The 22,321-nt window shown below is 44.3% G+C and overlaps 1 protein-coding gene across 1 annotated transcript in view; it reads left to right on the plus strand.

The window, feature by feature from the left end:
- Window positions 1–22,321, plus strand: part of LOC126106691 (fasciculation and elongation protein zeta-2) — a 439,064-nt gene that overhangs the window by 380,010 nt on the left and 36,733 nt on the right. Inside the window, exon 4 of the mRNA XM_049913068.1 lies at window positions 9,683–9,791. Coding sequence (XP_049769025.1) covers window positions 9,683–9,791 — 109 coding nt within the window. The remainder of the gene's footprint in view (window positions 1–9,682; window positions 9,792–22,321) is intronic.

Below are 22,321 nucleotides of genomic sequence, written 5' to 3' on the forward strand. Positions count from 1 at the left end.
TTTTCGTCAAGTCGTTATGTATTTTTTGACTGACTTGGCGTTTAGTAAACTATCTTTAAAATTCGGTTGTGTAACATAAACTTCATAGAAGTAATAAAAACTTCGAGGTTTGCACAGTGTCATTGTAACTGTCACAGGAGGAAAAGGATATGCGTGATCAGTCGAACAAAGGTTGTAAGCTAAGGTGACAGAAGTCGTGGGATAGTGATGTGAACATGTAAAGATGGCGCGGCAGTATCGCGCACACAAGGTCTAATAAGGTAGTGCATTGGAAGAGCTGTCATTTGAACTCATGTGATTCATGTAAATACGTTTCTGACGGAATTATGGCCGCGACGGGAATTAACACACTTCGAACGTGGAGTGTTACTCGCAGCTAGACGCATGGGGCATCCATTTCGGAAATTGTTACGGAATTCAATATTCCGCGACCCACACTGTCAAGGGTCTGTCGAGAATACCAAATTTCAGGCATTACCATCACCAAGGACAAACGCAGTGGCCAACGGCCTACACTTAACTACCGAGAGTAGCGGCGTTTGCGTAGTGTTGTCAGTGCTATCAGATAACGATGTCGGTTGGACCCTAGACGACTGGAAAACTGTGGTCTGCTCAGGTGAATCCCGGTCTTTTGATGGTAAGAACTGATGGCAAGGTTCGAGTATAGCGCAGACCCTACGGAGCCACGCAGCCGTGTTGTCAACAAAGCTATGTGCAAGCTGGTGGAGGCTTCATAATGTTGTAGGCTGCGTTTACATGAATCAGTGACTGAAAATGGCTATGTTCGGCTACATGGAGACCATTTGCAGCCATTCATGGACTTCATGTTCCCAAACAACGATGGAATTTTTATGGATGACAATGCACCGTGTCTCTGAGCCACAGTTCTTTGGGACTGGCTTGATGAACATTGTGGACAATTAGAGAAAATTATTTGGTCACCCTGATCGCTCGACATCAATCACATCGAACATTTATGGGATACAAAATCCTGAACTGGCAACACTTCCGCCATTATGGACGGCTATACCAGGTGTACCGGTATGAAATGAGCGTTAACAAGTCATGGAACATACAACATCATATGTTTTCATCGCGTTAACAATGTCGAATTTTGTACCAGAAATTGATGATTTGCGGAAAGAATTATTTTTTTTTTTTCATTTGAAAAAAAGTGCTGCAGAGTCGCATCGAATGCTTGTCGAGGCATATGGTGATCATGCTCTATCAGAAGCAGCATGCAAAAGATGGTTTCAACGGTTCAGAAATAATGATTTTGATGTAAGAAATGAAGAACGTAGAAGACCACCAAAAAAGTTCGAAGACGTCGAATTGCAAGCAATATTGGATGAAGATGATACTTTGAGTCAGAAGCAAATGGCAGCAATGCTAAATGTTGCACAGCAGACAATTTCTGACCGTTTGAAAGCTATGGGAAAGATCCAAAAGTGTGGAAAATGGGTGCCACATGAATTCAATGAAAGACAGATGAAAAACCGAAAAACCATTTGTCCAATTTTGCTTCAAAGACATGAAAGAAAATCAATTTTGCATCGAATTGTTACTGGCGATGAAAAATGCATTTATTTTAAGAATCCTAAACGGGAAATATCATGGGTTAATCCGGGACAACCCTCAACATCGACTGCAAAACCAGATCGATTCGGCAAGAAGACAATGCTCTGTGTTTGGTGGGATCAGAAAGGTGTGGTGTATCATGAGCTTCTAAAACCCGGTGAAACTTTGAATACTAATCGCTACAGACAACAAATGATCAATTTGAGCTATGCATTGATCGAAAAAAGACTAGAATGGGCCAGAAGACATGGCAAAGTAATTTTTTTACACGACAATGCACCTGCACACAAAGCAAAACTGGTTCAGGATACAATCAAAACACTTCTCTGGGGGCCGGCCGGTGTGGCCGAGTGGTTCTAGGCGCTTCAGTCTGGAACCGCGCGACCGCTACGGTCGCAGGTTCGAATCCTGCCTCGGGCATGGATGTGTCTGATGTCCTTAGGTTAGTTAGGTTTAAGTAGTTCTAAGTTCTAGGGGACTGATGACCTCCGATGTTAAGTCCCATAGTGCTCAGAGCCATTTTGAACTTGGCTGGGAGCTGCTACCCCACCCGCCGTATTCACCAGACTTGACCCCTTCCGACTACCATTTGTTTTCATCAATGGGACACTCATTGGCTGAGGAACGCTTCGATTCCTACGAAGAAGTCGAAAATTGGGTGTCTGATTGGTTTGCTTCAAAAGACGAACATTTCTATTGTCGTGGTGTCCACAAATTGCCAGAAAGGTGGTCAAAATGTATAGAAAGCAATGATCAGTACTTTGAATAAAACGTTTTTACTTTTCAGTTCAAAATTAGTGTTTCATGTTCACAAAAAAACGCTCATTACATACCGGTACACCTGGTAGAGGGAGCATGGCTCAACATTTCTGCAGGGGACTTCCAGCAGTCCGTGCCACATCGGGTTGCTGCAGTACCCAGGGTATACGGATGTCCGAGATGGTATTAGGAGGTATCTCATAGGTTTCGTCACGTCAGTGTAAGATGGACATCACAAAAGTAAAAAATGGGGAAATTTAATATAGCCCAGTTAAAACACGTGGAGCTAATGGAATTAGGTTAGCAAACGAGATACTAAAAGTAGTAGAAAAATATCTGATGTTGGCTAACGTAGAGAGGATATAAAATGTATACGGCATTAGCAAGGAAAACGTTTCGAAGGAAGCAGGGTAATAGAAATTTGCTAAATTTGTCTCGAGTTTAGCCTCGTACATGGTCAATAAACAGTTCAGCAAGACAGAGGAAGCGAATGGAACAGATTTATTAGAAGGGTTCGGAGAAAATGAAATGCATCTTACAATAAAATCGCATACGAGATACTGGAGTGAGCAATCCTGTTGTTCCACTGTTTTATGGTCAGTGGCTAGTAGGCGCGGTAACAGGTATCGAATTCTATGAGGTGCTCCAGGAGCATAACGGGTCGATTAGTCGAGGGCCGGCCACGGCGTGCCAAACTGCACGCGAGCACCCTGTGCTGGACACGTGTGGCCACAGTTTCGGCTCTTCTCGGCTTTGCTCGGGCGTTCTCGGAAGTAGACGGTACTGCGCGACAATTCGTTCAGCACTGCAGTGCGGCGTTTTTCGGTGGACAACTACTTCCTTCAGTTCGGCAGAATCGTAGTGTCAGCTCAGTTTACCCTTCGCAATTTGTTTGTGGTATAAAGGACTTCACAGGTCCAGTGGCTGTTTCCTCAGAAAGAGGCATTCCAGCGATCTCGAGCCTTCAAAAGTGAATGGGAATGAAGGAAGGGGAGGATAAAATTCTCAATATCACTTAATAGATACAGAATCACATAATCGACAGGTACTGCAAATTTGGTGCGGAACAAAATTACACCGTTCAGAAACAATTTTAAGATTTAGTTGATGATGAAAGAGCAAAAAATTACAATGACCTTGAGAGGGGATTCATTGTTCCGTACTTCAAGAAGCTGCTTGTGCTACATTTGCAGGCATGGAGCAAGTGATGAAATTGGTGATAAGCATAATAATAAATTTTCTGTAGTCGAATGCATTATTCCACAATCAGTTCAAGAGTTTTCGATGGAAATGAATGAAGAGAATGCACGCTATATATAATACTGCAGAGTACGTCGGTTAAGTCAGGGAGCATGACTGAATACATGTTTGGAAAAGGAGGCAGGAATGAAACTTAGAACACCAGAAAATGTGATGTCCTTAGGTTAGTTAGGTTTAAGTAGTTCTAAGTTCTAGGGGACTGATGACCATAGCTGTTAAGTCCCATAGTGCTCAGAGCCATTTGACCAGGCCAAATATCTCACGAAATAAGCGTCAAAAGAAAAAACTGCAAAGAACGAAACTTGTCTAGCTTGAAGGGGGAAACCAGATGGCGCTATGGTTGGCCCGCTAGATGGCGCTGCCGTAGGTCAAACGGATATCAACTGCGTTTTTTTTTTTAATAAGAACCCCCATATTACATATTCGTGTAGTACGTAAAGAAATATGAATGTTTTAGTTTGACCACTTTTTCCGCTTTGTGGCCGGCCTTAGTGGCCGAGCGGTTCTAGGCGCTACAGTCTGGAACCGCACGACCGCTACGGTCGCAGGTTCGAATCCTGCCTCGGGCATGGATGTGTGTGATGTCCTTAGGTTAGTTAGGTTTAAGTAGTTCTAAGTTCTAGGGGACTGATGACCGCAGCAGTTACGTCCCATGGTGCTCAGAGCCATTTGAACCATTTTTTCGCATTGTGATAGATGGCGCTGTAGTAGCCACAAACATAAGGCTCACAATTTTAGACGAACCGTTGGTAACAGGTAGGTTTTTTTAAATTAAAATACAGAACGTACGTACGTTTGAACATTTTATTTCGGTTGTTCCAATGTGATACATGTACCTTTGTCAACTTATCATTTCTGAGAACGCATGCTGTTACAGCGTGATTACCAGTAAATACCACATTAATGCAATAAATGCTCAAAATGATGTCCGTGAACCTCAATGCATTTGGCAATACGTGTAACGACATTCAACAGCGAGTAGTTCGCCTTCCGTAATGTTCGCACATGCATTGACAGTACGCTGACGCATGTTGTCAGACGTTGTCGGTGGATCACGACAGCAAATATCCTTCAACTTTCCCCACAGAAAGAAATCCGGGGACGTCAGATCCGGTGAACGTGCGGGCCATGGTATGGTGCTTCGACGACCAATCTACCTGTCATGAAATATGCTATTCAATACCACTTCAACCGCACGCGAGCTATGTGCCGGGCATCCATCATGTTGGAAGTACATCGCCATTCTGTCATATAGTGAAACATCTTGTAGTAATATCGGTAGAACATTACGTAGGAAATCAGCATACATTGCACCATTTAGATTGCCATCGAGAAAATGGGGGCCAGTTATCCTTCCTCCCATAATGCCGCACCATACATTAACCCGCCAAAGTAGCTGATGTTCCACTTGTCGCAGCCATCGTGGATTTTCCGTTGCCCAATGGTGCATATTATGCCGGTTTACGTTACCGCTGTTGGTGAATGACGCTTCGGCACTAGACAGAACGCGTGCAAAAAATCTGTCATCGTCCCGTAATTTCTCGTGTGTCCAGGGGCAGAACTGTACACGACGTTGAAAGTCGTTGCCATGCAATTCCTGGTGCATAGAAATATGGTACAGGTGCAATCGGTGTTGATGTAGCACTCTCAATACCGACGTTTTTGAGATTCCCGATTCTCGCGCAATTTGTCTGCTACTGATGTGCGGATTAGCCGCGACAGCAGCTAAAACACCTACTTGGGCATCATCATTTGTTGCAGGTCCTGGTTGACGTTTTACATGTGGCTGAACACTTCCTGTTTCCTTAAATAACGTAACTATCCGGCGAACCGTCCCGACACTTGGATGGTGTCGTCCAGGATACCGAGCAGCGTACATAGCACATGCCCGTTGGGCATTTTGATCACAATAGCCATACATCAACACGATATCGACCTTTTCCGCAATTAGTAAACGGTCCATTTAAACACGGGTAATGTATCACGAAGCAAATACCGTCCGCACTGGCAGAATGTTACGTGATACCACGTACTTGTACGTTTGTGACTATTACAGGGCCACTTATCACAAAGCCAAAGAAAGTGATCCAACTAAAACATTCATATTTCTTTACGTACTACACGAATATGTAATAAAAATGGAGGTTCCAATTTAAAAAAAAACGCACTTGGTATCCGTTTGACCTATGGCAGCGCCATCTAGCGGGCCAACCATATCGCCATCTGGTTTCCCCCTTCAAGCTAGACGAGTTTCGTTTGACGCTTATTTCGTGAGATATTTCGCCCGGTCATTATCAATCGATCACCCTGTATATGTGTGTGAACGGCTTTTTTCGATTACGAAACTAAATAAGTCACGATTATGTGGCAACCAGAGTAGAAAATCATGAAATTGTCTGCTTCTGCCGTATGTCGACAGTTTGTACCCAATAAAAATCATGTTACGTCTTCAGTGTGCCAAAAAATAAATAACAATGCAAACTTGTTTTGTTTGTGGTTTATGTTGTTGAATAATAGAAACCGATTTGTATGCAGTGCGACTGCATTACCACCTAAATGTGTTGCTTTCGCAATTTCCTTCTTCTTCGCCTCCTCACACCCAGACAGAGTGGCGTGGTGCTGGGGTAAGTGTACAGCCAGATGATGATGATGATGATGATGTTTGGTTTGTGGGGCGCTCAAGTGCGCGGTTATCAGCGCCCGTACAATGTCCCAATTTGTACACAGTCCAATTTTTACACAGTCCAATCTAACCAATGTCACGAATGATGATGAGGATGATGTCGTGTGACGAGGGCCTCCCGTCGGGTAGACCGCTCACCTGGTGCAAGTCTTTCGGTTTGACGCCACTTCGGCGACTTGCGCGTCGATGGGGATGAAATGATGATGATTAGGACAACACAACACCCAGTCCCTGAGCGGAGAAAATCTCCGACCCAGCCGGGAATCGAACCCGGGCCCTTAGGATTGACAGTCTGTCGCGCTGACAACTTTTTTTTTCTTTTTTCTTTAAATCTCATTTTGTTCGCTTTTATTCGCTGCCTCTGCTCGGGGCGGACGTCGTAAGACACCCGTTTAAGTTCGTTGTTGATCGATTAACTCAGTTTTTTTATTACAGAGGGCAGCTAACCCTCTGACCGAACACGCTGAGCTACCGTGCCGGCACCACTCAGCTACCGGGAGCGGACCTGAGGATGATGAAATGATGACAGCACAAACACCCAGTCCCCGGGCAGAAAAAAAAAAAAACTGCAACCCGACCGAGGATCGAACCCAGGACCCAGTGATCCAGAGGCGGAAACGCTAGCCACTTTTTTGTTTTTTTTTTTAATCTCATTTTGTTAGTTTTCGTTCGATGCATTTGCTCGGGGCGGACGTCGCAAGACACCCGTTTCAAGTCGTTGTTGACCCATTAACTCAGTTTTTTTATTACAGAGGGCAGCTAACCCTCTGACCGAACAACCTGAGTTACAGTGCCGGCCCCAGTAGACCACGAGCTGCGGGCGCAGCCACGTGGGAGAGCTACGGCTCACGAGCGAGAGCACTGCTCACGTGCCAGGTACAGAAAATGGTTCAAATGTCTCTGAGCACTATGGGACTTAACATCTGAGGTCATCAGTCCCCTAGACTTAGAACTACTTGAACGTAACCAACCTAAGGACATCACACACTTCCATGCCCGAGGCAGGATTCGAAACAGCGACCGTAGCGGTCGCGCGGTTCCAGACTGAAGCGCCTAGGAACCGCTCGGTCACATCGGCCGGCCACGTGCCAGATTCTCGGCCGTCCCAGCTCGGCAGCATCTCGTATTCGAGCCGTAACACTTTGTACATTTGTTAGTTTTCGTTCGATGCATTTGCTCGGGGCGGACGTCGCAAGACACCCGTTTCAAGTCGTTGTTGACCCATTAACTCAGTTTTTTTATTACAGAGGGCAGCTAACCCTCTGACCGAACAACCTGAGTTACAGTGCCGGCCCCAGTAGACCACGAGCTGCGGGCGCAGCCACGTGGGAGAGCTACGGCTCACGAGCGAGAGCACTGCTCACGTGCCAGATTCAGAAAATGGTTCAAATGTCTCTGAGCACTATGGGACTTAACATCTGAGGTCATCAGTCCCCTAGACTTAGAACTACTTGAACGTAACCAACCTAAGGACATCACACACTTCCATGCCCGAGGCAGGATTCGAAACAGCGACCGTAGCGGTCGCGCGGTTCCAGACTGAAGCGCCTAGGAACCGCTCGGTCACATCGGCCGGCCACGTGCCAGATTCTCGGCCGTCCCAGCTCGGCAGCATCTCGTATTCGAGCCGTAACACTTTGTACGTCAGGAACTGGCGGACTGAACACAACCCCACACAGAAAAGTCAAGATGGGTTAGTATGGTGACCGTGGCACTTCGATGTCGGACCGTCTCTACCAATCCAGCTGCTTGGAATGATTTCGTCCAAAACTGGCGAACAGTTGTTCTGCTAACACAAAATATCGTTTATGAATGCACTGCAGTACAATACTACACCTACCCGTCTATATAAGAAAACATAATTGTAATTACTTTTCTGCTAGTGAGTGGCACTTCTACCTTCTCGTGGTTCGTGACTTCTGCTCACGCAAATCTTGAACTGAAGACGGTGTGCATTTTCCTTGTGTTTTCATTTATCTACTGTCAACTCCAGCAAGTGGACAAGTTACGTTACCTCCGGTACCTCCACTGACCAGGAAACTACTTGGGCTCGAACAAACAGATCTGTATGAACGTTTGGCTACAGGACCATTATGTACCTCTGAATGTGCTGGTGGGTTTCGTTTTTCTGCAAAACTCTGCAGTCATGCTCTAGATATCACTGCAGATGTAATTGTAGACGCCATACGCAATGCAGAAATCTTAACTATAAATGTAAATGCGGAATGTCAATAAAATGCTCCGAGCAATACGAATGACTGCAAAGCGCACAGTGGAGAAATGCAAGTTGATCGCATGGCTTATTTGCACATTCTAAAATATCAGTGTTGAACGCCACGTCAGTTTAGGGTATCTTTTCAGAAGCTTGTCGTATGTGTCGAAGCCTCTTACGTAATAATCATCGTACATGTTCTCCAGTGTGTTGTCATCAAACGCCGTGATGATACTTGCAACTTTAACCTTCTTCTTGGGAGACGGTTGGTATTCACTGTCACTGCTTCCATCGCCTCTTCCCGCACTTGCCGTAGCACTACCGTTTGCAGTGAGTTGTTCGTCATTATCATCCCTGTCATCATCATTATGTGTTAGTGTTACAACAGTATCTGTTTCTAACTTATGCTCATATTTCTGCACTATAATAGATACCAAAAAAGATGCGAATGATTCGTCTACTACACCAATACCATCTTCACGAAGAACGGTTCTTCGTAACTTCATCTCAACCAATCGCAATACATTAGCAGGATTGATTACCAATCGCCGAGCCATCTGACGCTTCGATACACAAATAATGTCACAAAACGCAACTTCAGAGGCACACTGCACCGTCCCTACTGGTCCCGACTGGCGTACCGGCAGGTCAGTGTGCAATGCGGCACGGCATACGCAGAGGCCTCTAACGGACGACTGCAGAGTTTTGCAGATGTGGGAGTATCACTAGTGCAATAAGAGACCTTTACATTATTTCTCACACGATTTTGGTGTATTTGCGTTTGTCCGAGCCCAAGTACTTTCCTGGTGAGTGCTAGTATGGAGAGTCAGAGTAAGTTTTCTGTTGCGTTTTTGAGTGGCTCTTGAGGGAGTGGATTACAGAATAAAAAATATTGTGTACGACATAAAAAATACTTATACTTACTAAACAAAGTTACAAGAAAATCAGTGATGCTGCTTAATGTCCCTGTCATAGCTAAACAAAATTGCCTCGACACATGTTTTTTTTCCTTCTGGGCAAAAGATTATTTGGAGTTGTGAAACCGTGTATAGCAACATGGAAGGGAAAAAGATATTAACTCCATACAAAAAACGTGAAATTGTTTACTTGATTCCATCATACCACTGGAAGTTGTTAAAATAAACTGCCATTAATTTTTCAGACTGTACCTTGTCCCCTCTGCTTTCCAGGAGACGCCATCCACCGAATGCTCGCCTGATTCAGACTCATTCCTCGACTCCACCGACGCCCTCGACTCGCGAAGCAAGGAAGTGTTGCAGTCACCTCTCTACGAGGACAGTAAGTTCACGTGCTACGTATCATCTGCTGTTCAGGAAAGAATCGAAGCAAAAATTTTAACTTGTTAATACTGTTGTGACTTAGATATAGAATGTTGGAAGTGTAATAGTTGATACTTCTTGACATTTTGCTCGGAGGCGTTTCTTTTGCGCCCTCTGCCCTGTGTCTGGAGCGATAACGTAACATTCTACCAACAAGAGTGTCTACGCACTGGGCTTTCGACAATGACTGGAATACAGTCTTTGGAATTCTAAGTTTACCAGATATAGATATAGGGGGCCTAACACATTGTTCAAGAATCATGAAAGAAGGTTGTACCCATGGAAGAACCCTGGAGATACTAAAAGGTATCACATATATTATATAATGGTAAGACAGAGATTTAGGAACCAGGTTTTAAATTGTAAGACGTTTCCAGGGGCAGATGTGGACTCTGACCACAATCTATTGGTTACGAACTGTAGATTAAAACTGAAGAAACTGCAAAAAGGTGGGAATTTAAGGAGATGGGACCTGGATAAACTGACTAAACCAGAGGTTGTACAGAGTTTCAGGGAGAGCATAAGGGAACAATTGACAGGAATGGGGGAAAGAAATACAGTAGAAGAAGAATGGGTAGCTTTGAGGGATGAAGTAGTGAAGGCAGCAGACGATCAAGTACGTAAAAAGACGAGGGCTGGTAGAAATCCTTGTGTAACAGAAGAGATATTGAATTTAATTGATGAAAGGAGAAAATATAAAAATGCAGTAAATGAAGCAGGCAAAAAGGAATACAAACGTCTCAAAAATGAGATCGACAGGAAGTGCAGAATGGCTAAGCAGGGATGGCTAGAGGACAAATGAAAGGATGTAGAGGCTTATCTCACTAGAGGTAAGATAGATACTGCCTACAGGACAATTAAAGAGACTTTTGGAGAAAAGACAACCACTTGTATGAATATCATGAGCTCAGATGGAAACTCAGTTCTAAGCAAAGAAGGGAAAGCAGAAAGGTGGAAGGAGTATATAGAGGGTCTATACAAGGGCGATGTACTTGAAGACAATATTATGGAAATGGAACAGGATGTAGATAAAGATGAAGTGGGAGATATGATACTGCGTGAAGAGTTTGACACAGCACTGAAAGACCTGAGTCGAAACAAGGACCCGGGAGTAGACAACACACCATTAGAACTACTGACGGCCTTGCGAGAGCCAGTCATGACAAGACTCTACCATCTGGTGAGCAAGATGTATGAGACAGGCGAAATACCCTCAGACTTCAAGAACAATATAATAATTCCAGTCCCAAAGAAAGCAGTGTTGACAGATGTGAAAATTACCGAACTATCAGTTTTATAAGTCAAGGCTGCAAACTACTAAAGCGAATTCTTTACAGACGAATTGAAAAACTGGTAGAAGTCGACCTCGGGGAAGATCAGTTTGGATTCCGTAGAAATGTTGGAACACGTGAGGCAATACTGACCTTACGACTTATCTTAGAAGAAAGATTAAGGAAAGGCAAACCTACGTTTCTAGCATTTGTAGACTTAGAGAAAGCTTTTGACAATGTTGACTGGAATACTCTCTTTCAAATTCTAAAGGTGGCAGGGGTAAAATACAGGGAGCGAAAGGCTATTTACAATTTGTACAGAAACCTGATGGCAGTTATAAGAGTCGAGGGGCATGAAAGGGAAGCGTGGTTGAGAAGGGAGTGAGACAGGGTTGTAGCCGCTCCCCGATGTTATTCAATCTGTATAGTGAGCAAGCAGTAAAGGAAACAAAAGAGAAGTTCGGAGCAGATATTAAAATCCATGGAGAAGAAATAAAAACTTTGAGGTTCGCCGATGACATTGCAATTCTGTCAGAGACAGCAAAGGACTTGGAAGAGCAGTTGAACGGAATGTACAGTGGCTTGAAAGGAGGATATAAGATGAACATCAACAAAAGCAAAACGAGGATCATGGAATGTAGTCGAATTAAGTCAGGTGATGCTGAGGGAATTAGATTAGGAAATGAGACACTTAAAGTAGTAAACGAGTTTTGCTATTTGGGGAGCAAAATAACTGATGATTGTCGATGTAGAGAGGATATATAATGTAGACTGGGAATGGCGAGGAAAGCGTTTCTGAAGTAGAGTAATTTGTTAACATCGAGTATAGATTTAAGTGTCAGGAAGTCGTTTCTGAAAGTATTTGTATGGAGTGTAGCCATGTATGGAAGTGAAACATGGACGATAAATAGTTTAGACAAGAAGAGAATAGAAGATTTCGAAATGTGGTGCTACAGAAGAATGCTGAAGATTAGATGGGTAGATCACATAACTAGCCGGCCGGAGTGGCCGAGCGGTTCTAGGCTCTACAGTCTGGAACCACGCGACCGCTACGGTCGCAGGTTCGAATCCTGCCTCGGGCATGGATGTGTGTGATGTCCTTAGGTTAGTTAGGTTTAAGTAGTTCTAAGTTCTAGGGGACTGATGACCTCAGAAGTTAAGTCCCGTAGTGCTCAGAGCCATCTGAACCATCAGATCACATAACTAATAAGGAGGTATTGAATAGAATAGGGGAGAAGAGGAGTTTGTGGCACAGCTTGACAAGAAGAAGGGACCGGTTGGTAGGGCATGATCTGAGGCATCAAGCGATCACAATTTTAGCACTGGAGGGCAGCGTGGAGGGTATAAATCGTAGAGGGAGACCAAGAGATGAATACACTAAGCAGATTCAGAAGGATGTAGGCTGCAGTAAGTACTGGGTGATGAAGAAGCTTGCACAGAATAGAGTAGCATGGAGAGCTGCATCAAACCAGTCTCAAGACTGAAGACCACAACAACAACAACAACGTTATTTACAGCCTGTGCAGAAACCAGTCTGTACTTCTGGGTGTTGAAGATAATGGAACGTAAGACGTGGTTGTGAAGAGAGTAACGCAGGCTTAGAGTCTATCGCTGATGTTATACAGGACAGACACCAGGCATCCGTACTCGGTACTTTCAGTGAGGGTGCACCATACAATGCGAACCTCTGCGGGACAGGCAAGGCAACCGTTCTAAAGAAGTCCAGCATCCGTGTTCGAGTCCCGGTCCGGTACAAATTTTCAGCCTTCATCGTTGGTGTATTTCAGTGGCAGCAGACGGCCGACTATCACGATTTCTCTAAATCGTGTAACTCACATGGCAGCAGCAGTACCAGTCGTGTGCGCTCTACCGGACGCTATCTTTTCTGAAAATACACTATTGGCCATTAAAATTGCTACACTACGAAGATGACGAAATTGAACGGACAGGGAGAAGATGCTGTGATATGCAAATGATCCGCTTTTCAGAGCATTCACACAAGGTTGGCGCCGGTGGCGACACGTACAACGTGCTGACATGAGGAAAGTTTACAACCGATTTCTCATACACAAACAGCAGTTTACCGGCGTTGCCTGGTGAAACGTTGTTGTGATGCCTCGTGTAAGGAGGAGAAATGCATACCATCACTTTTCCGACTTTGATAAAGGTCGGATTGTAACCTACCGCGATTGCGGTTTACCGTATCGCGACATTGCTGCTCCCGTTGGTCGAGATCCAATGACTGTTAGCAGAATAGGGAATCGGTGGGTTCAGGAGGGTAATACGGAACGCCGTGCTGGATCCCAATGGCCTCGTATCACTAGCAGTCGAGATGACAGGCATCTTATCCGCATGGCTGTGACGGATCGTGCAGCCACGTCTCGATCCCTCAGTCAACAGATGGGGACGTTTGCAAGACATCAATCATCTGAGCGAATAGTTGGACGGCGTTTGCAGCAGCATGCACTATCAGTTCGGAGACCATGGCAGTGGTTACCCATGCTGCATCACAGACAGGAGCGCCTGCGATGGTGTACTCAACGACGAACCTGGATGCACATATGGCAAAACGTCACTTTTCCGGATGAATCCAGGTTATGTTTACAGCATCATGATGGTCGCATCGGTGTTTGACGACATCGCGGTGAACGCAAATTGGAAGCGTGTATTCGTCATCGCCATACTGGCGTATCGCCCGGCGTGATGGTATGGTGTGCCATTGGTTACACGTCTCGGTCACCTCTTGTTCGCATTGACGGCATTTGAACAGTGGACGTTACATTTCAGATATGTTACGACCCGTGGCTCTACCCTTCATTCGATCCCTGCGAAACCCTACATTTCAGCAGGATAATGCACGACCGCATCTTGCAGGTCCTGTACGGGCCTTTCTGGATACAGAAAATGCTCGACTGCTGCCCTGCCCAGCACATTCTCCAGACCTCTCACCAATTGAAAACGTCTGGTCAATGGTGGCCGAGCATCTGGCTCGTCACAATACGCCAGTCAGTACTTTTAATGAACTGTGGTATCGTGTTGAAGCTGCACGGGCAGCTGTACCTGTACACGGCATCCAAGCTCTGTTTGACTCAATGCCGTATTGAAATGTGCGTGTCGCTAGGGCCTTCCGTCTGCTAGATAGGTCGCCTAATGCCAGTCTTTCTAGTTTACGCCACTTCAATGACTTGCCTGTCGATGATCATGAAATGATGACGAAGACAACACAACACCCAGGCCCCGAGCGGAGAAAATCTCCGTCCCGATCGGGAATCGAACCCTGGCCCCTTGCATGTCATTCTGCCGCGCTAACCACTCAGCTATGGGGGCATTGTATAGTTGCAACCTCAGAAAGCTGTAGTGAAGTGCAGAAAGAGCTGCAGAGAATAGCCGTGACCCTCAACCTAACTACTAAACTCAACTGCCAAAGAAATTTATTCAAATACGGAGATATTTAAACAGAAAGAACACGGCGCTACGGTTTGCAACGTCTATACAGGGTGGTCAGAAAATGTGTGAAATGTTTGCAGGAATGTTACAGGGCAGGCTGTACTGAGACATAAATGTTAAGAAAGAAATTCGATACGTTGCTCCGTTTCCGAGTTATTTAGCATTGAAGTTAGCCAATCGGGGCGTCGCGCGCTCACACTCAAGCGGCCTGCCAGGGGCGGTGTTGCACAACGAGTGCTTTGTCTCGTTAGCTGAAACTTGAATTTACGCGCGCGACGATCTGGTTGGCTAACTTCAATGCTAAATAACTCGGAAACGGCGAATTTTTTTGTAACATTCAAATCTCAGAACAACCTGCCCTGCAACGTCCCTACAAGCGTTTCAGACATTTTCTGACCACACTGTATAAGACTAAAAGTGTCTGGTGCAGTTGTTAGATCGGTTACTGCTGCTACAATGGCAGGTTATCAAGATCTAAGTGAGTTTGAACGTGGTATTATGGTCGGCGCACGAGCGATGGGACACAGCATCTCCGAGGTCGCCATGAGATGGGGATTTTTCCGTACGACCATTTCACGAGTGTACCGTGAATATTAGGGACCCGGTAAAACATCAAATCTCCCACATTCCTGCAGTCGTAAATAGATCCTGCAAGAACGGGACCAAAGACGACTGAAGAGAATCGTTCAACGTGACAGAAGTGTAGCCCTTACGCAAACTGCTGCAGTTTTCAGTGCTGGGCCATAAACAGGTGTCAGCGTGCGAACTATTCAACGAAACATCATGGATATGGGCTTTTCGAACCGAAGGCCCACTCGTGTACCCTTGACGAATGCACGCCACAAAGCTTTGCGCCTCGCCTGAGTCCGTCAAGACCGACATTAGACTGTTAATGACCGGAAACATGTTGCCTGGTCGGACGACTCTCGTTTCAAATTGCATCGAGCAGATGGTCGTGTAGGGGTATGGAGACAACCTCATGAATCCATGGACTCTGCATGTCGACAGAGGGCTGTTCAAGTTGGTGGAGGTTCTGTAATCGTGAGGGGCGTGTGCAGCTGGAGTGATATCGGACTCCTCGTCTAGATACGACTCTGACAGGTGACACGTACGTAAGCATCCTGTCCGATCATATGCATCCACTCATGTCCATTGTGCAATGCGATAGACTTGGGCAATTCCAGCAGGACAATGCGACACCCCACATGTGCAGAATTTCTACAGAATGGCTCTCGAAACACGGCTCTGAGCTTCAACACTATAGCTTGCCACCAAACTCCCCAGACATGAACTTTATTTAGCATATCTGAGATGTCTTGCAACGTGCTGTTCAGAAGAGATTTCGACCCCTTCGTACTCTTACGGATTTATGGACAGCCCTGCAGGATTCATGGTGCCTATGGCCTCCAGCACCATTTCAGACAATAATGGAGCTCATGCCACGTCGTGTTGCGGCACGTTTGCGTGCTCGTGGGGGCCCTACACGATATTAGGCAGGTGTACTAGTTTCTTTCCCTCTTCAGTGTACAATTGTAATGTATTGTGCGTTCATAGGCGGAAAGCAGCCTTTTCAGTAGTTGCAGGGGCAACAGTCTGGATTATTGACTGATCTGGCCTTGTAACACTAACGAAAACGGCCTTGCTGTGCTGGTACTGCGAACGGCTGATTGCAAGGAGAAACTACAGCCGCAAATTTTCCCGAGGGCATCCAGCTTTACTGTATGGTTAAATGATGATGGCGTCGTCTTGGGTAAAATATTCCGGAGGTAAAATAGTCCCCCATTCGGATGTCCGGGCGGGGACTACTCAGGAGGACGTTGTTATGGGGAGAAAGAAAACTGGCGTTCCACGGATCGGCGCGTGGAATGTCAGATCCCTTATTAGGGCAGGCAGGTTAGAAAATTTAAAAAGGGAAATGGATAGGTTAAACTTAGATATAGTGGGAATTAGTGGAGTTCGGTGGCAGAAGGAACAAGACTTCTGGACAGGTGAATACAGGGTTTAAATACAAAATCAAATAGGGGTAATGCAGGAGTAGGTTTAATAATGAATAGGCAGCAGTAGCCGACCGAGACAGACGCAGCAACAGGGAAGTAAATGGCTTTTGTCATTTACGAGTTCCTAACCAGGAGCGAATTTTATTATATCATCTCTGTGCGTTAATACTTCAGTTTCTTGAGTTTCTGCGTGTAAATTTAAAATCTAATAACCACAGTTCTCGCGTTTTGTTTGCGTCGGAAAGTAAACCGATTCTGTGATATATTACAAGTTCCTTATTAGGGGCAAATTATTCAGTTTCACCTGAGTGCTTCGTTAGTTAGGTTTTTGAATATCTGCATATTACTACACACAGTTCGTGTGTTTCGTCAGGGTCTACAGTAGATTTGCGCAGGATGTGCCGATAGTCCGTTTATCTGCATAGTTTAGTTTTCCACGGTCTTTGGTATGGACAGGGACTGAGATTGTTGCGTGCGGATGCGAGCCGAGTTAGTACACTTCGCTTTCAACTTCAGGCCGTGAGGGCTTCAGTTGCACAGCTTGAGGCTGCAGTGGATGGGCACCACTGTTGTGGGTCGGCCGTGGGGATCCGACGGACGTCCAGCGCGTGCGAGTCCTCCGATCGGTCCTCACCGGTGGCCAACCCAGTTACTGCCAGCGCTGAGGATGAACCCTCACCAGTGGTCAAGTGGGAGGTCGCCCCAGGGCTAAGCAGGCGGCGAAAGACTTCCCAGGCGTAGCTGTGTTGGGAAAGTACCAGAGCTCCAAGCGCTAATAGAAAGCACTGATGTTCAAATCGTTATAGGCACTGAAAGCTGGCTAAAGCCGGATATAAGCTCAGCAGAAATTTTTGCGAAGAACCTAACGGTGTTCCTAAAGGATAGACTAAACACGGTTGGCGGTGGCGTGTTTGTTGCTGTCAGTAGTAGTTTAACTTGTCGCGAAATTGATGTAGATACTTCCTGGTAGTTACTATGGGCAGAGTTAATTGTTGGCAACCGGAATAAAATAATAATGGATCCTTTTATCGACCTCCCAATTCAGATGATACAGTTACTGAAAGGTTCAAAGAAAACTTGAGTCTGATTTCAAACACGTACCCATACGATAATAGTTGGTGGTGACTTTAATTTACCCTCGATATGTTGGCGAAAATACATGTTTAATTCCGGAGGTACGCATAAAATATCATCCGAAACTGTGCTAAACGCATTCTCTGAAAATTATTTCGAGCAGTTAGTTCATGAGCCCACGCGAATAGTAAACGGTTGTGAAAACACACTTGACCTCTTAGCAACAAATAATCCTGAGTTAGTAACGAGCACCAAAACCGATCAGGGATAAGTGAACACAGGGTTGTCGTAGCGAGAATGAATACTGTAATCCCCAAATCCTCGAAAAATAAGCGAAAAATGTACCTATTCAAAAAAGCAGATAAAAATTCTCTTGACGCCTTCCTGAGAGACAATCTCCACTCATTCGAAATTAATAATATAAGTGTATACCAGATGTGGCTTAAATTCAAAGAAATAGTATCGGCAGCAATTGAGAGATTTATACCAAATAAATTAACAAACGAAGGAGCTGATCCTCCTTGGTACACAAAACGGGTTAGAACACTGTTGCAGAAACAAGGAAACAAACATGTCAAATTTAAATAGACGCAAAATCCCCAAGATTGGCGATCTTTTACAGAAGCTCGAAATTTAGCGCGGACTTCAATGCGAGATGCCACAACGAAATTTTGTCTTAAAACCTGGCAGAAAATCCAATGAGATTCTGGTCGTATGTGAAGTATGTTAGCGGTACGAAACAATCAGTGCCCTCTCTGCACGATAGCAATGGAGATACTATCGAAGACAGTGCTGCCAAAGCAGAGTTACTAAACACAGCCTTCCGAAATGCCTTCACAAAAGAAGACGAAGCAAATGATTCGAATCGAGAACAGCTGCCAACATGAGTAACGTAGAAGCAAATACCCTCGGAGTAGTGATGCAACTTAAATCACTTAATAAAAGCAAGTCTTCTGGTTCAGACTGTATACCAATTAGGTTCCTTTCGGAGTATGCTGATGCATTAGCTCCATACTTAACTATCATATACAACCGTTCGCTCAACGAAAGATCCGTACCCAAAGACTGGAAAGTTGCACAGGTCACACCAATATTCAAGAAAGGTACTACGAGTATTCCACTAAATTACAGGCCCATATCGTTAACGTCATATGCAGTAGGGTTTTACAACATATATTGTGCTCGAACATTATGAATTACCTCGAAGAAAACGGTCTATTGACACACAGTCAACATGGGTTTAGAAAACATGGTTCCTGTGAAACACAACTAGCTCTTTATTCACATGAAGTGGTGAGTGCTATTGACAAGGGATTCCAGATCGATCCCGTATTTCTGGATTTCCGAAGGCTTTTGACACTGTTCCACACAAGCGGCTCGTAGTGAAATTGCGTGCTTATGGAATATCGTCTCAGTTATGTGACTGGATTTGTGATTTCCTGTCAGAGAGGTCACAGTTCGTAGTAATTGACGGAAAGTCATCGAGTACAACAGAACTGTTTTTTGGCGTTCCCCAAGGTAGTGTTATAGTCCCTTTGCTGTTCTTTATCTATATTAACGATTTTGGAGACAACCTGAGCAGCCGCCTTCGGTTGTTTGCAGATGACGCTGTCGTTTATTGACTAATAAAGCCATCAGAAGATCAAAACAAACTGCAAAACGATTTAGAAAAGATATCTGAATGGTGCGAAAAGTGGCAGCTGACCCTAAATAACGAAAAGTGTGAGGTCATCCACATGAGTGCTAAAAGGAACTCGTTAAACTTCGGTTACACGATAAATCAGCGTAATCTAAAAGCCGTAAATTCAACTAAATTACGAACAACTTAAATTGGAAGGAAAACATAGAAAATGTTGTGGGGAAGGCTAAGCAAAGACTGCGTTTTATTGACAGAACACTTAGAAAATATAACAGGTCTACTAAGGAGACTGCCTACACTAAGCCTTCCTCTTTTAGAATAATGCTGCGCGGTGTGGGATCCTTACCGGATGGGACTGACGGAGCACATCGAAAAAGTGCAAAGAAAGGCAATACGTTACATATTATCGCGAAATATGGGAGAGAGTGTCACAGAAATTATACAGGATTTGGGCTGGACATCATTAAAAGAAAGGCGTTTTTCGTTGCGAGGGAAACTTCTCACCAAATTCCAATCACCAACTTTCTACTCAGAGTGCGAAAATATTTTGTTGACACCGACCTATATAGGGAGGAACGATCACCTAGATAAAATAAGGGAAATCAGAGCTCGTACGGAAAGATATAGGTGTTCATTCTTTCCGCTCGATATACGAGATTGGAATAACAGAGAATTGTGAAGGTGGTTCGATGAATCCCCTGCCAGGCACTTAAATGTGATTTCCAGAGTATACATGTTGATGTAGATGAAAATAGGAATGCGGGTAAGTTTCGGTAATTTTCACATCTGTCAACACCTGCTTTCTTTGGAATTGGAATTCTTATATTCTTCTTGAAGTCTGAGGGTATTTCGCTTGTCTCATACGTCTTGCTCACTAGATGGTAGAGTTCAGTAGTTCTAATGGAATGTTGTCTACTCCCGGGGCCTTGTTTCGACTCAGGTCTTTCAGTGCTCTGTCAAACTCTTCACGCAGTATAGCATCTCCCATTTCATCTTCATCTACATCCTCTTCCATTTCCATAATATTTTCCTCAAGTACATCGCCCTTGTATAGCTTACTACAAACAGCATAGTGAACGCATTATTGTGGCCAAGATAGACACGAAGCCCACGCCTACCACAGTAGTACAAGTTTATATGCCAACTAGCTCCGCAGATGACGAAGAGATTGATGAAATGTATGATGAGATAAAAGAAATTATTCAGATAGTGAAGAGAGACGAAAATTTAATAGTCATGGGTGATTGGAACTCGATAGTAGGAAAAGGAAGAGAAGGAAACGTAGTAGATGAATATGGAATGGGAGTAAGAAATGAAACAGGAAGCCGCCTGGTAGAATTTTGCACAGAGCATAACTTAATCATAGCTAAGGATCATAAAAGAAGGTTGTATACATGGAAGATGCCTGGAGATACTGGAAGGTCTCAGATAGATTATATAATGGTAAGAAAGAGATTCAGAAACCAGGTTTTAAATTGTAAGACATTTCCAGGGCAGATGTGGACTCTGACTACAATCTATTGGTTATGAACTGTAGATTAAAACTGAAGAAACTGCAAAAAGGTAGAAATTTGAGGAGATGGGACCTGGATAAACTGAAAGAACCAGAGGTTGTAGAGAGCTTCAGGGAGAGCATTAGGGAACGATTGACAAGAATGCGGGAAAGAAATACAGTACAAGAAGAATGGGTAGCTTTGAGAGATGAAATAGTGAAGGTAGCAGAGGATAAAGTAGGTAAAAAGACGAGGGCTAATAGAAATCCTTGGGTAATAGAAGAGAAATTGCATTTCATTGATGAAAGGAGAAAATATAAAAATGCAGTAAATGAAGCAGGCAAAAAGGAATACAAACGACTCAAAAATGAGATGGACAGGAAGTGCAAAATGGCTAAGCAGGAATGGCTAGAGGACAATTGTAAGGATGTAGAGGCTTATCTCACTAGCGGTAAGATAGATACGGCCTACAGGAAAATTAAAGAGGCCTTTGGAGAAAAGAGAACCACTTGTATGAATATCAAGAGCTCAGATGGAAACCCAGTTCTAAGCAAAGAAGGGAAAGCGGAAAGGTGGAAGGAGTATATAGAGGGTCTATACAAGGGCGATGTTCTGGAGGACAATGTTATAGAAATGGAAGAGAATGTAGATGAAGATGAAATAGCACTGAAAGACCTAAGTCGAAACTAGGTCCCGGGAGTAGACAACATTCCTTCAGAACTACTGACAGTCTTGGGAGAGCCAGGCCTAACAAAACTCTACCATCTGGTGAGCAAGATGTATGAGACAGGCGAAATACCCTTAGACTTCAAGAAGAATATAATAATTCCAATTCCAAAGAAAGCAGGTGTTGACAGATGTGAAAATTACCGAACTATCAGTTTAATAAGCCAAGGCTGCAAAATACTAACACAAATTCTTTACAGACGAATGGGAAAACTGGTAGAAGCCGACCTCGGGGAAGATCAGTTTGGATTTCGTAGAAACGTTGAAACACGTGAGGCAATACTGACCCTACGACTTAACTTACAAAATAGATTAAGGAAAGGCAAACCTAACGTTTCTAGCATTTGTAGACTTAAGAGAAAGTTTTTGACAATGTTGACTGGAATACTCTCTTTCAAATTCTTAAGGTGGCAGGGGTAAAATACAGGGAGCGAAAGGCTATTTACAATTTGTACAGAAACCAGATGGCAGTTATAAGATTCGAGGGAGATTAAAGGGAAGCAGTGGTTGGGAAGGGAGTGAGAAAGGGTTGTAGCTTATCCCCGATGTTATTCAAGCTGTATATTAAGCAAGCAGTAAAGGAAACAAAAGAATAATTTGGAGTTGGAATTAAAATCCATGCAGAAGAAATAAAATCTTTGAGGTTCGCCGATGACATTGTCAGAGACAGCAAAGGATCTGGAAGAGTAGCTGAATGGAATGGACAGTGTCTTGAAAGGAGGATATAAGATGAACATCAACAAAACAAAACGAGAATAATGGAATGTAGTCGAATTAAATTGGGTGATGCTGCGGGAATTAGATTAGGAAATGAGACGCTTAAAGTAGTAAAGGAGTTTTGC

This window comes from Schistocerca cancellata, chromosome 10 (assembly GCF_023864275.1).
Source record: "Schistocerca cancellata isolate TAMUIC-IGC-003103 chromosome 10, iqSchCanc2.1, whole genome shotgun sequence".
Taxonomy (NCBI): Eukaryota; Metazoa; Arthropoda; class Insecta; order Orthoptera; family Acrididae; genus Schistocerca; species Schistocerca cancellata.